We start from the raw sequence: 13,593 nt of genomic DNA on the forward strand, positions 1-13,593 counted from the left end.
GCCTAGATCGCAAGATGCGATCTAGGCAGCATGATGCTTACCCGGAAGAAACCCTCGAGACAAGGGAGTTGGCGATGCGCCTAGATTGGTTTGTGGTGAACGTGGTTGTTGTTTATTTCATAAACCCTAGATACATATTTATAGTCCGTAGACTTTCTAACGTGGGAATAATCCCAACCGGGCACGAGCCCAAAATCTACCTAACCGACACGTATCCTACTATGTTACAGATACACGGGCAAACTAGCCCAAACTTTGTATACAAGGCCGATTCATGTATTTCTTCCATGTATATTCTTCAAGCCCATCTCCAATCGCGGCCCACCTCTGATCCGGTCAAATTCTGGTGATAACAATATCGTCGCGCGACTCTGAAGAAATCGGTTGCGAGGCCTCAGCGCGTGGTGTGAATTCAAAGGAACCGCAACGAACTGAGTTTCTTCGACTTGAAGGTGTTGGTGAAGCCAGCACAAACGCTGCTGAAGTGACCGGATCTGCTGATGACATGCCTTGTACCAACAGGTTTCCCACAGACGGCGCCAATTGTCGAGGGTGCTCCTCGGTAATGCCCACCTTTTGGGGCTTAGGGTTGACGGAATCCTGCATGCTGATACGAGACATCGGATACCAACCAAACGGGGAGAGAGATTTACCCAGGTTCGGGGCCCTCGATGAGGTAAAACCCTTACTTCCTGCTTGTCTGATTTTGATTATCGAAATTATCGGGTTACAATGGGGTAGCCAAAGGCTAAGATTAAGATCTCGTCGAGAGGTTAAGCAGACTTCTTACGACCTAGCTCTAGACTTGCGGTGATTCTGGCTAAGTTGATTGTGTGTCCCTCGGCAGACCCTCTCGCGGCCCTTATATTGTGAGCCAGGTCCCAAGAGTTTTGTCCGGGTTCGACTAGGTAACAAAGAGTTCCACGTCTAAACTTTCCTTGTTCTTCGTTTTCTTGCCTTGTTCATCAAGTATCTTTCTTCGGAACCGACGTAGCGGCCCACCTTGGTCGGTGGATGATCTTCATGGGCCCCTGGTTGGGCCATAAGAGGTAACATAATATGGGTTACCCGAAGGGTAATTCCCACATCATCCTTCCTCCTAACTAGCTCTCTAGCCGAGGACCACCATGATTCCAGCGCGCTGTCCCTGTTTGGTTCAACAATGTTCAACCCTATCGCGATGAGGCAGCCGAACCAGACCTGACGAGCATATGGGCAATGCATGAGCACATGATCGAGAGTGTCTTCCTCCTGCAGACACCAGTAGCAGGCCGCCGATTGATTTTGCAGCCCATGTTTGAATCTTCTGCCCGAGGTCCAGAGGTGGTATCTCAAGGCAAGCCATGCGAAAATCTTGCATTTTGGAGGCGCGAAGGAGCTCCAGAGTGGAGCATGCATACTGAAATCCTCCTCTCCCATGCAAAGCAGCTTGTAGGTGTCCCTCGTGGAGTAAGCACCATTTGCTGAACCAGTCCAAGTGAATCTATCCGGCCTACTCTCATCCCTCTCCACCAGCTCAATCTCCTCCCATAGCTTGATGCATTGAGCCCATCCTTCGATCGGTAGCTCAGGGCCAAGATCACGTAGCCAGCTATTATCCATGAGCGCCTCCGCCACCGTCCTAGAGTTTTTCCTCCTAGTGTCCACCGAGTCTAGGACCAACGGTGCAATGTCCTCCACACAGCGGCCGCTAATACATCTATCCTGCCGAAAAAGGAGCTTGGCTCCATCTCCCACCTCCAGCTTGGTCAAGCTGTGGAAGACAACACACACCTTAGGATCCGAGGTCAGGCTCAGCCCTTTCCAGGGGCGACTGTCATCCGTCCGGCGGAGCCACTCCCATCTCACTCTCAACGCTAAACCCTGAAGTCTCAGGTCCTTGACCCCTAGTCCTCCAAATCTCTTTGGCTTGCTGATGTTATCCCATGCGACAAGGCATTGTCCGCCATTTGCACGTTTCTTGCCCACCCAGAAAAACCCCTGAGATGTTTCTCCACTTCCTCCAGCAGCCACTTTGGCGGGTCATCGACTATGATGTGGTGTATAGGTCTTGCAAGCATAACCGAGTTGATCAACGTCAAGCGCCCGGCCCGGGAAATGAAACCTCGCTGCCATGACGGGAGAGTGTGCACCACCCGCGTCCAACATCGGCTGCCATTCCGTCTTGGTTAGGGGCCTCAACGCTAGTTGCAGACCGGGTGATACAAATCATCCAACAATGAACTATATATTTGGTCAGATCTATGAAAAGTTTGTTGATACATGACTGAATTTGTTTGTCCAAGACAAGCATTCAAATACAAATATCCCAGGGCCTGATGAGGAATTCGACTCTTGGTTCGAATCTGTTGCCATGAGAGCTGCCCCCATCTCCAGAAAGGCTCAAGATCTATCATCATCCTCTTCCTTTGGAGACCGTGGAAATCACGCAACGATGTCGTCTTCAACAACACCACACCCAACCACCTTAACTTATCGCTCTCCATTCTTGATGAAGCCGGGTTGTGGCTGTTGGCTGAGGCCAATGAGCTTAGTCGTCTACCTCTCCATGCTTGGCCTCCGAATTCTACCGGAGCAAACAATGCAGGCTAACAGAATGTTAGCCTTGTATATATTTTGTTTTGTTCTCTCTTGTGTTCTTCTTTTGTTTCTTTGTTTTTTTTCTTTTGCCTTCTGCTGTAGTCTTGCTATCAACGCTGTAATTTTCCATTATCTTGACGGTATTCTTCTAATATATAAAGACGTCTAGGCGTGTGTTCGAGAGAATATCCAATCCCCAGCGCCAGAGCCTCGAGGTTGCAGTCCATGTCCGAACATCTATCCCAAACAGCTGTATGCACGAGGGGCATTTTCAGTCAAGCACAGCCCGGAGGTGGGCCGTCACAAGACGATCTGTCCCCGCGAGAGAGATATATTCCCACCGAGGCGCGGAAGGAAGCATCCAAGAGGCAAGCGGGAGTAGACCAAGACCTTGGAGTAGACTCTCAAGTGGCAGTGGTCACCCGCGACCAAGAGGGCAAGAGGGAGGAGACGGCCATGGCCGCCCATGCTTTAAGTTCCACTCCCCACCACCACCACCTCCTCCTCCTCGCCCTCAGTCGCATCAGATCTCCAGCTCTCCCCTCCCCGGCGGGCGCACACCACCGCGGCCGCATTCGCCGCCGTAATAAGTGAACCGGGGATCGTTCGCTCCGCGGGTGGCTGTGCAGCTGTTGCCTGCTAAAGAGGGAAGGAAATGGCGGCGGTTGGTGGATCCGCGGCGGCCTGCTGCGCCGCGCTGCTCGCCGCGGTGCTGCTCTTCTCCGCACCGGCCACCACAGGTTCGGCTCCTCTCCTTTACCAGCATTCGCCCGGCCCTTCTCACTCTCTGTCTCTCTCCATGGTGCCGCGTTGTGCCGGGAACCGGCGAGTCGGTGAGATCCGGTCAGTGTTCAACATTTCGATTTGCAAAAAAAATCGTCCCTCTCAGAGATTCGCGAATTTCTATAAAGAACGAAATTTTGAAGAAACAATTAAAATTTTTTGAACAAATACGAATGCGGACATTTCAACCTTTCGGTCGATTTTTTTTTGAAAAGTTTCGCGAAATTGGAACGTGGGAACCGAATCAAGTTCGACCAACCAGTGCAGCTAGCTGTTTGCTGTATCGCTGCAGCTCCAAACAATCAGAAACGCAAAGCTCCAAAGAATCACACCTTGGATGAACAATGCAGCTCCAAACACCAGCGCTGCCGCCCAGAGCCCCCGCGAGTGGAGCGACGGCGACCTCGCGGGAGACGCTCCCGCCTTCTTTGGTCTCCAGATGCGCGCGGGAAGGAAAGCGCGGGGCAGCAATTTGGCTTCGATGGTCGTGGCTTCGTCCTCTATATTTGGAGGATGGAGCGAGGATATGGGAGCTCCTCTAAATTTAGAGGACGGGATAGAGAGACCACTGGGAGCCTTTTTTTGACCATCTAAATGTCTTTGGATGGCCCTTTAGAGGAACCACTAGGGATGCTCTTACAGCCTAGTTAAAAGTTAAAACACACCAGTTATGGAGCACGAAAAGTGATCCTACTTGAATATTTACCCACCGAGAGCCCATTAATTGTTGAACAAATCAAAAGCAGTAGAAGCAATCACAGTGAAACTTGCAAAACATCAATGGAAACACAAGAATTTATAACAGATTCCAGTTCTAGCATTCACACATAGTCTGGCATCATAATTATTGAACTGACATGAAAATTCAGCACGGTTTTGAGCAGGAAATCACTAACTTGGCACTGGAAATGTAAGTAGCCAGCATACAGATAGGAAATAAATGTGACGTTCTCGCATAACAAAAACTAGGTAGATAATCAAATGGCTATGTACAAGTTTGAATGCTCAACTGGTTGAACCATGCCTCCAATTTAGAAATCCTAAGCAGATCTGCTGACAAAGTTAGTTTGAGTTCAAGGGAGTATTATATGGATATCAAACGTGTAAACATGTAAGGTTGAGTTACATAATTAGAGGCCCACCATTTCTTTTTATCAGTACCCTTGCCTGATAAATCGCTCATACGCCTATACTTGCTCGGAGCATTCCATTGTGACCGTGGGCGCCTTGAACCGTGATCCTGGTCTTGCTTGGCGTGTGCGAAATTTTGTTCACACGTGAACACAGTTTTTTCATATCATTCCTCATCATCTGACTAGTTGAGAATGTAAATAAGAACATTTTATTGGGTGAAACAAAACCAAGACGGCATGATACTTTCAGAACAGTCTCACCTTTATTAGGAGGCGCTGTCACATCGTCGCTATTATCAGTGTCATCAGATCTGCGGCTACCAGGTTGGCTTTGTGTTTCGTCGTTGCTGCCAATGATCTTGAATTATCCATTCCTTTCATTTTTGCCACGCTCCTTCTTTTCCAAATCCGTTTTATGCTGCTCTGTCCTGTCTTCATTGCTATTATGACGATTAATTTCTTTTTGAAAAAGCTCGTCATCCTTCTCATCTAATATGGGTTTTGCATGAGTCATTGATCCACTGAGCCAGTCCATTATTGGATTGTCTCTATCATACAATGTGACATCCACTGGCGGAGGGTCTTGGAGACCATCCTGGGCACTGGCCTGGTCTTCCAACATTAAACCTAAGCTATTTGGCCTATTAAAACTAGCAAATATTAGCCAATTAGTGACATCTTTTGTTTTCAGCCCATGCTTGCCCTTTTGGCTAAACAATCAGCCCCTCCTGGTTTCGGCGTCACACTCCGCCACTGGTGACATCCATCATAACGGATAATGGATCAATTTCACTTTCCTGCATGTCAAATTCCTGTTGTTGGATATGCAACTTCAAATTATAGTGCACATAAACCAACTTGTGGAGCTTGTCATAGCCAAGTCGATTCCTTAGTAGCGTGTGAATCAGTGCAAATGTGCTCCACTTTCGTTCTTTTCTTTTGTTTTGTTTAACTTGAAGCCGATGTAAGGATATAACAAACAGTACATCTAGTGTGTCAATTTAACTTTTTTTTTGTTTCCATATTGTATCTGACATGCAACCTTTGTTTGATCGTGCAGAAGCTTATGATTCGCTGGATCCAAATGGCAACATCACGATAAAATGGGATATTATTAGTTGGACTCCTGATGGTTATGTTGTAAGTAGCACCCCTTCACATCAACAGCTCCGCCTTTCATCTCAACCTACCATTACCAAATAACTCTTTACCTTGAAAAGTAGCACGGGCCAATTATTCGTTACAAACTTCACTACAAAAAATATAGTAGCCACCAAGTGCAGTTGTCAGCCAGTTACAATTATCTAGTCATCATGTACCTGTATCATGATCTTTCTCTCCAAACTTGTCATGTGCAGGCAACAGTCACAATGTTCAACTACCAACAGTTCCGACACATCTCAGCGCCTGGGTGGCAGCTGGGGTGGTCGTGGGCGAAGAAGGAGGTCATCTGGTCGATGGTGGGGGCTATGGCCACTAAGCAGGGTGATTGCTCAAAGTTCAAGAGCAGCCCTCCCCATTGCAGCAAGAAAGAGCCAAATATTGTCGATCTTCTTCCAGGCACCCCATTCAACCAGCAAATTGCCAATTGCTGCAAGGCGGGAGTTATAAGGACATTTAACCAGGACCCAGCAAATGCTGCCTCCTCCTTCCAGATCAGTGTAGGTCTTGCTGGGAATACCAATAGGACGGTTAAGGTGCCGAAAAAGTTCACTCTTAAGGCCCCAGGTCGTGGGTACACCTGTGGGCGTGCTATTGTTGGCATGCCTACCAAGTTTTACTCCTCAGACGGGCGCAGGGCAACCCAAGCTCTTAGTAAGTTGCCCATTTATTGCTCTTTGCTGCTTGCTCTCAGTTGCTTGAATATTTTGTGCAAATGCATTAGCAAGCTGAACACATCATAATAGTAGTTTAGTATTCTGCTCCTTAAACATGGATGAATGCTAGGTTACATTTTGTGTAGGGTTAGTGAAAAGAGTTTTTTTAGATAAAAGAGTGAAACCATTGAAATGACAAGTGATTTGTTCTCGATGGGAGATGAGTTCATCACCTATAATTGATCTTAGCCCAGGCAGCCTATTTTAGTCAGTTTTTTGTTCTAATGCAAATAATGCATTTCAAATCCACGGAGTATCAGATTGGTTCCATATATATGTTTATGTTTGATTGCAGATAATAACTTTCTTTATTTAATGTACTTTAGCAAATAATTTATCTATTCACACAGTGACCTGGGATGTAGCCTGCACATACTCCCAATTTCTTGCTCAGAAGACTTCAACCTGCTGTGTATCTCTGTCATCGTTTTACAATGACACTACTGCGAACTGCCCGACGTGCTCTTGTGGCTGTCAAAACAATGTTAGTCATCCAGGAAGCTGCGTAAAGTGAGTACAAACTTGTTACTCTTTCACTTTCTATTAAGGTTCCAATTTTCTGCAAAATTCCTTATGAAACCTATGCACTGTATAGTGACAATTCGCCTTATTTACGATCTGCCATCAATGGTCCTGGCAAAATTACCGGCCAGCCTCTTGTCCAATGTTCTCCCCACATGTGCCCGATAAAAATCCACTGGCATGTGAAGCTCAACTACAAGGACTACTGGAGAGTGAAAGTCACCATCACAAACTTGAACTACCGAATGAACTATTCAGACTGGAACTTAGTGGCCCAACATCCTAACTTCGACAGTACCACCAAGGTTTTTAGCTTCAACTACAAGCCACTTACCCCATATGGAGACGGCATAAGTAAGACACTTCATGAACTGTTTTATTTGGTTTCTTTATGAAAATGTGCCTCTTGACTGATGGGGTTTATTCCTTCCGCTTCAGATGATACCGCGATGTTCTGGGGAAGGAAGTTCAATGATGTCCTTAAGCAAGCTGGTCCGCTAGGAAATGTGCAGTCAGAAGTACTAATGCGGAAGGACTCAGAGACTTTCACCTTGGATAAGGGATGGGCCTTTCCAAGGCGTGTGTACTTCAATGGTGATAACTGTGTCATGCCGTCCCCCGACTCGTATCCATGATGCGCTGGCTACAGATGGAAGGTGGGGAGGGGTGATAAGGTTGTCTTTTGGGAAGATATCTTGTTTGGTCAATTATGGAGTCTGGCTATTACATTTTGGGATCTTTATGTCAATCCTAATGAACAACATTGCACTATTGCTAGCGTGTGGGATGTGACTGATCTGAAAATCATTTTAGAAGAAGTGTCTCCCCATATCTGCATAACCGTTGGCTTGATCTTGAACTTGATTCCTTCATTTGAGTTCTCAGAGGAGTATATGGATTCTACAACCCTTTGGAGAATACTCTGTTAAATCCGTCTATGCATTTATAAAAAAAGGAGGGATTGTTCCCTATCCACACTCCTACAATTTGGAAGCTCTTTGTCCCTCCCTCCCTCCCAGAATCCATAGCTTCCTGGGTTTTTTGGCGAACAATAAAATCTTAACTGAGATAATTTGCATTAACATCGCCACATGATTTTTCCTATTCTATGCATGCGGTAGGGGAAATCATATGAATAGGTAAATCATATGAATAGGAAAAAGCATAGGAATGGTCATGCCTTAAAGGAATGGTGATCAATGGTGATGACACGAAATTAACAAGTTAGGGTTCACATTTATTTGGTATTGCTTGGTCATATGAGGTTTATTAAGAATGAAGACATGAAATTAACAACTTCATTTGTATTTGGAACTTCTGTAATTTTAGAATAGCATAAGCATGCATGTCACTTGATTGAAGAAGATCTAAACATAGCTACTAATACAAGATGATCATTTTTCTAGGATTTTAGAATTATATAGCTAAGTAAACTAGGGTTTTGTATGTGATTAAATTAGGGGTTCCCATTTTTATCAAACAAATTTTAGAGAAATAACTTGTTGATTAAAGGTTAAAGTTGAGGATCAACTTTTGAATACAAATTATATTGGTTTAAACATTTTCTTGAAGTATTATTATTATAAAAAATAAGAATTAGGATAGCTGCATTTTTAGGGTTTAGTCCTTAATAATTGTGATCTTAATGATAATATGATAAATAAAATTAATTTTATTATTTTCTTGAGTTTCCAAATATTTATTAAACATTTCAGAAATAATACTACTTGTTATTAAATTTCCTTGGAATTTAGAAAAAAGGCATAAATAATAAGTATTAGGTAATTGAGTTTCTTTCCTAAAAATGTGAAATTATATTTTTAATAAATATATCATAATTTTTTGAACATTTTGATACCTTCTTTGTAATTTACCTATTTAAAACCAATTAGAAATGAATTTGCAAAGTTTGGTACAAAATCTGTAATTTGAATTTAAATAGGGATTACTTTTTTTGTACCGAGTCAAACCTAGCTACAACAACTGACTAGTGGGTCCAGCGGCCAGGTCAGCTGCCACGTGGGCACGACCAAGTCAAACGCTTGACTTGCCCTGGCTCACCGCCGACGAGGTGGGCGAAAAAGACAACGACACTCCGGTGCCCATGCGGATGTGGGGATGGGTGCCTTAGAATTATCCCATGCGGATGTGGGGATGGGTGCCTTAGAATTATCATATCAAGGTGAACTATACAATGACAGCACCCCCTCTAAAAGGTCACCGGAGTTGCTCTGGCGAGCAAGACTGCAGCGGTGCACTCCGGACAATGAGCAATGGTGAGCTACACACGATGATAGCATGCGTAGGTAGGCTTTAAATGCTCGTAAGCTCACCGTGAGGCTTGCAGAAGGTCAACAATGGCCATTGGTGATGGAGACGAGCCAAACTTCTCAGATTCCGGCAATCATCAGTGATAGGAAACTCTCGATTCACGATACTCCTTGCCCCCCTTGAGATCACTCCGCGGTCTGGGGGGTGGAAACTTGGAATCGACAACTATTCAGAGATTGGCCGACGGCTTCTTTGGTCATTTGCGTGGGTTAGAGAGAACGAGACAAAATGAGAAATGGTGCAGGGGTTCTAGGGTTTCGCGGTGGTCATCATCTCGGTTTTATAGGACCAGGCCTGGTCAGAAACGACGGCGAGTGGCAGCGACAGATGGCCAGGAGGCGGCGGATGAGAGAGATGGGTTTTCGGGCATGGTTATCTTTGATCCTACTTGCAATGGACGTGGTCGACTTGCTGAACACGCTGAGAAGGTTGCATTTGATTGAAGCTATCCAGGGTGGCGACGAGGACATGTCGATCATGATTGCCGTGTCTTCCATGTGAAGGAGAACCAAGACGATGACATCCTCCACGAAGGCGTATGTTGGGCAGGTGCTAGGTTGGGCTGCTGCGACATAACCTGGTAAGCCTTTTTTTCTTTTCAATTTTGAATTCAATCCTGTTTTGCAGTTTTTTCTTATTTGGATTCTACTGAAATTTACCCAAGATATTGTAAAATACTATTGTTGTGTATTAGGAGATTCTATATGGGTATTAAATCCTTTGTTTATTAATTACTATTGGAATTTAGGGTAGATATTCCAATAGGTATTCTTTTAAATATCCACTTTGGAGGTTTCCAATGATTTTTCAAACATATGGTTTAATTACCTAGTGATAGGTAGGATTTTATTTTGTATTGCTTAGCAAAGAAATGTTTTACAAGGTAAACCTTATTACTTGGTTTCTTATTTGAGAATGTGTGGGCATTATTTCATGTGCCCAAATTTTCTAAGGACTTTGAAAATTACTTAGGGCTCTTCTAAAGTCATTAGTTTTGCTTTCTTAAACCTTGGCTTGAAATGCCTAGGGTAGATCCTACTCATGGGTCATGTATTTGCTCAACATGGATATTTGGGAATATAACATGATGGTGTGTTAATTATTGGTTTCACAACTTGAGTTGCCCTCCATAAATATTGGTGTGATCACTATTCTTGGATTGAGATAGCCAAGATCTATTCTATGAAGATGTAAGGTAACAACGGAGTTTCGGTAGCCATACCCTTAAAGATCGAAAGCGTTACGTCGCAACGAATGTTGTTGATGTAGTCGTACGACGACGTCGAGCTCAAGGTCACGTGCAACGGTGGAGTGCTACAACTAGCAACATTTCGGTAGTGCTACACGTGTACGGTGTAGACGACGTCCCCCGGGCTCCGGTCTAGCGAAGAAGCGCTAGAAGAATGACCCGGGCCAAGTATGCAACAACACGACGGTGTGCGTATGGCAGAGATCTCAACCCCGTATGCACTCTCCAATATTTCGGACCACACGTGAGGAAGAGAGAGTGAGAGAAGGCAAAAGCTAAGGGGGTGGATTGAGGAGAGGGGGCTCCCCTCCTTATATAGGCTTGGGGAGAGGTGGCACCTCCATCAGGTGCGCTGCTGGGCGCGGAGTTGATGAAGGAGAATTTATGCGCAACGTTGAGTGGAACCCCAAGAGGAAGGTATGATGAGCACAGCAGGAAGTTTTCCCTCAATAAGAAACCAAGGTTTATCGACCAGTAGGAGAAAAACGTTCTCTCCCGAGGTGTTGCGAACCAACTCGTGGCAGGGCGCACTACTAGCGTCAGCAGCAACGTGGAGACCTGCACACAAACAACCAAGTACTTTGTCCCCAACTTTCAGCAAGGTTGTCAAACTCACTGGTTTTGCTGAAAACAAAGGATTAAACGAACCGTGTGCAAGAAAAATTGTTTGCAGAGAACAGAACAGGAAAATGTTGTAGAAGATTGCAATTAAAAGAAGAAGGGCCGGGGTCCACAGTTCACTAGAGGCGCCTCCCCAATAAATAAATATGTTGGGTAAACAAATTACAGATGAGCAATTGACAAACAGAGATTCTACGCTAATGGTTGGTGCAGAATACATGCTATGAAAGTATGCGGGCATTACAACAATATACATAGACTGTAATCCAACTGCATCTATGACTAATAATCCACCTTCAGGATTGCATCCGCAACACCCTCCAGTATTAAGTTGCAAGGAACGAACTATGGCTTTAAGCAATGTGTGTAAAGTAAACGATGAAACTACCCTTGAATAGAACACCATTGTTTTCTCCCTAGTAGCAACAACACATCTACAACCGTAGAGAACGAGGTCACTTTCCATGGTTAAATAGAGGCATGAACCCACTATCGAGCATAAATACTCCCTCTTGGAGTCGCTAGCATCTACTTGGCCAGAGCATCTACTAGAAACGTAGAGCATGTAAGTTCATAATAACATAATACATAATCTTAACCAAAACAATCTCTCTATAAATCGGATCCACATCAAACCAACATGTAGCAATTACAAATAGATGATCTTGATCATGTTAGGCAGCTCACAAGATCTATAAATGAAGCACAACAAGGAGAGGACAACCATCTAGCTACTGCTATGGACCCATGGTCCCGTGGAGAACTACTCACGCATCACCTCGGATGAAGACATGCGATGTAGAGGCCTCTGGCGGTGATTTCCCTCTCCGGATGGATGCCGGGATGGACTGCAGAACCCTCCCGAACTAGGGTTTCGGTTGACGGCGGCGTCAGAACTTTTCGTGGGTGGAGGCTCTAGTCCCTGGGGTTTTCCCGATACGAGGAATAAATAGGCGGAAGGGCGGAGCAAACGAGGCGACGAGGCGCCAGTACATGGGCCAGGCGCAGCCAAGGGTGGGGCCGCGCCTGCCCTATGTACTGCCACGTGGCAGCTCTCCTGCGCGTGTCCTTCTGGCTCCGTCTTCATCCCGGAAAAATAAGACTCTGGGCTTTTGTTTCGTCCAATTCCGAGAAACTTTCATGTACAACTTTTTTGAAACACAAAAACAGCAGAAAACAGGAACTGACATTGCGGCATTGCATTAATAGGTTAATCCCAGAAAATGCTAAAAAGTGTGGAAAAGTGCACATAAAACATATAAAAATTGTAACAAAACAAGCATGGAGCATCAAAAATTATAGATACGTTTGGAACGTATCATGCGCCCCCACCCTTAGCCGCCGCCCCATCTAGGGTTTGGTGGGGCGGCACCCACATGGGCCACCACTCCTTTCCTTTGGGTTTGGGTGCCCCCTAATGGGCTGCCATATGGTGCCCATTAGGGGTTAGCCTAATTTTAAATCCATTTTAATATTCAAGTAATTTAATTAAATACTAAAACATAATTTAACAATTCATCGACTCCTGAGCTTTTCTGATACCTTTCTAGGACAATTTTGGAGTTCTATCTTATTTCTCCAATGATCCCGAATAAATCCCTACACGTAAAAAACCCTTAAGCGTGCCGCCCTATGGTTTGGGAATGCGTAGACATGATCGAGACATCTCTCTGATCAATGACCAACAACGAGATCTGGAAACCCATAATGGTCCCTATGTTTTCCACGAAAAAACCTTATCGATTGAACCTTAAACATATAGTTCTATTCCCTTTGTCTCACGGTACTTGGTTTGTCCAAGATCTGATCTTTGGTATCTTCATACCTAGTTCGATCTCGTTACCGACAAACACATTTACTCGTTCATGTGATATTAATTACATTCTCGTGAGCTAGTCACATGCTTGCAATCTTCGTAGATGTAATCTCATCGAGTGGGTCCAAAGTACCTATCAATCACGCGGATGGACATATCCCAATCTTGATGCATACGCCTCAACCTACCCTTCGGAATACCTGATAGACATGTTTATGATCACCCTGTTACGGTGCGACGGTTGATGCGGTCAAGGGATCCTCCGGTGATGGTGATTAGATATGATCTCACGGTCTAAGGAGTAGGTTATAGTGTTTCCTAGTTATCACAATGTTGAACTTTGTGACTCGATTACATTGCAATACTTATGTTGGGTGTGTTTCCATCACATCATTTATCCAATAGCATGACTCCATTGTTGATTGACATAAATGTCGACGATCATCTGTTAACCAATGGATTAGTTTACTAGAGTTATAACATGGCGTGCAACTTATTATTAACATTGAAGATATGATAATAAAACATCTTTATTTTTTGCCTCTAGGGCACATCTCCAACAGTCTCCCACTTGCACTAGACTACAAATAAACTAGTTACATTTGGCAAAAATCTAACACCTATTGTCTTTTGGTGTTGATCATGCTTAGCTTGTGAAGAGGTTTCGTTAACGGGTCTGCA

General features: G+C 44.7%; 1 protein-coding gene across 2 annotated transcripts; it reads left to right on the top strand.

Moving 5' to 3' along the window:
- Positions 1 to 3,229: 3,229 nt before the first annotated feature.
- Positions 3,230 to 7,752, top strand: LOC124704376 (COBRA-like protein 3). Of its 2 annotated transcripts, none has more exons than XM_047236630.1 (6): positions 3,230 to 3,320; positions 5,557 to 5,636; positions 5,855 to 6,311; positions 6,724 to 6,883; positions 6,969 to 7,249; positions 7,334 to 7,752. In XM_047236630.1, exons 1-6 carry the CDS (start codon positions 3,236 to 3,238, stop codon positions 7,528 to 7,530), a joined length of 1,260 nt encoding a protein of 419 aa, XP_047092586.1. In that variant the 5' UTR covers positions 3,230 to 3,235; the 3' UTR covers positions 7,531 to 7,752. The 2 variants fall into 2 exon arrangements, with proteins under 2 accessions (XP_047092586.1, XP_047092585.1); XM_047236629.1 differs by lacking the exon at positions 3,230 to 3,320 and adding an exon at positions 5,310 to 5,460.
- The last annotated feature ends 5,841 nt before the right edge of the window (positions 7,753 to 13,593 follow it).

The sequence above is a fragment of the Lolium rigidum genome, chromosome 3 (assembly GCF_022539505.1).
Source record: "Lolium rigidum isolate FL_2022 chromosome 3, APGP_CSIRO_Lrig_0.1, whole genome shotgun sequence".
Lineage (NCBI taxonomy): Eukaryota > Viridiplantae > Streptophyta > Magnoliopsida > Poales > Poaceae > Lolium > Lolium rigidum.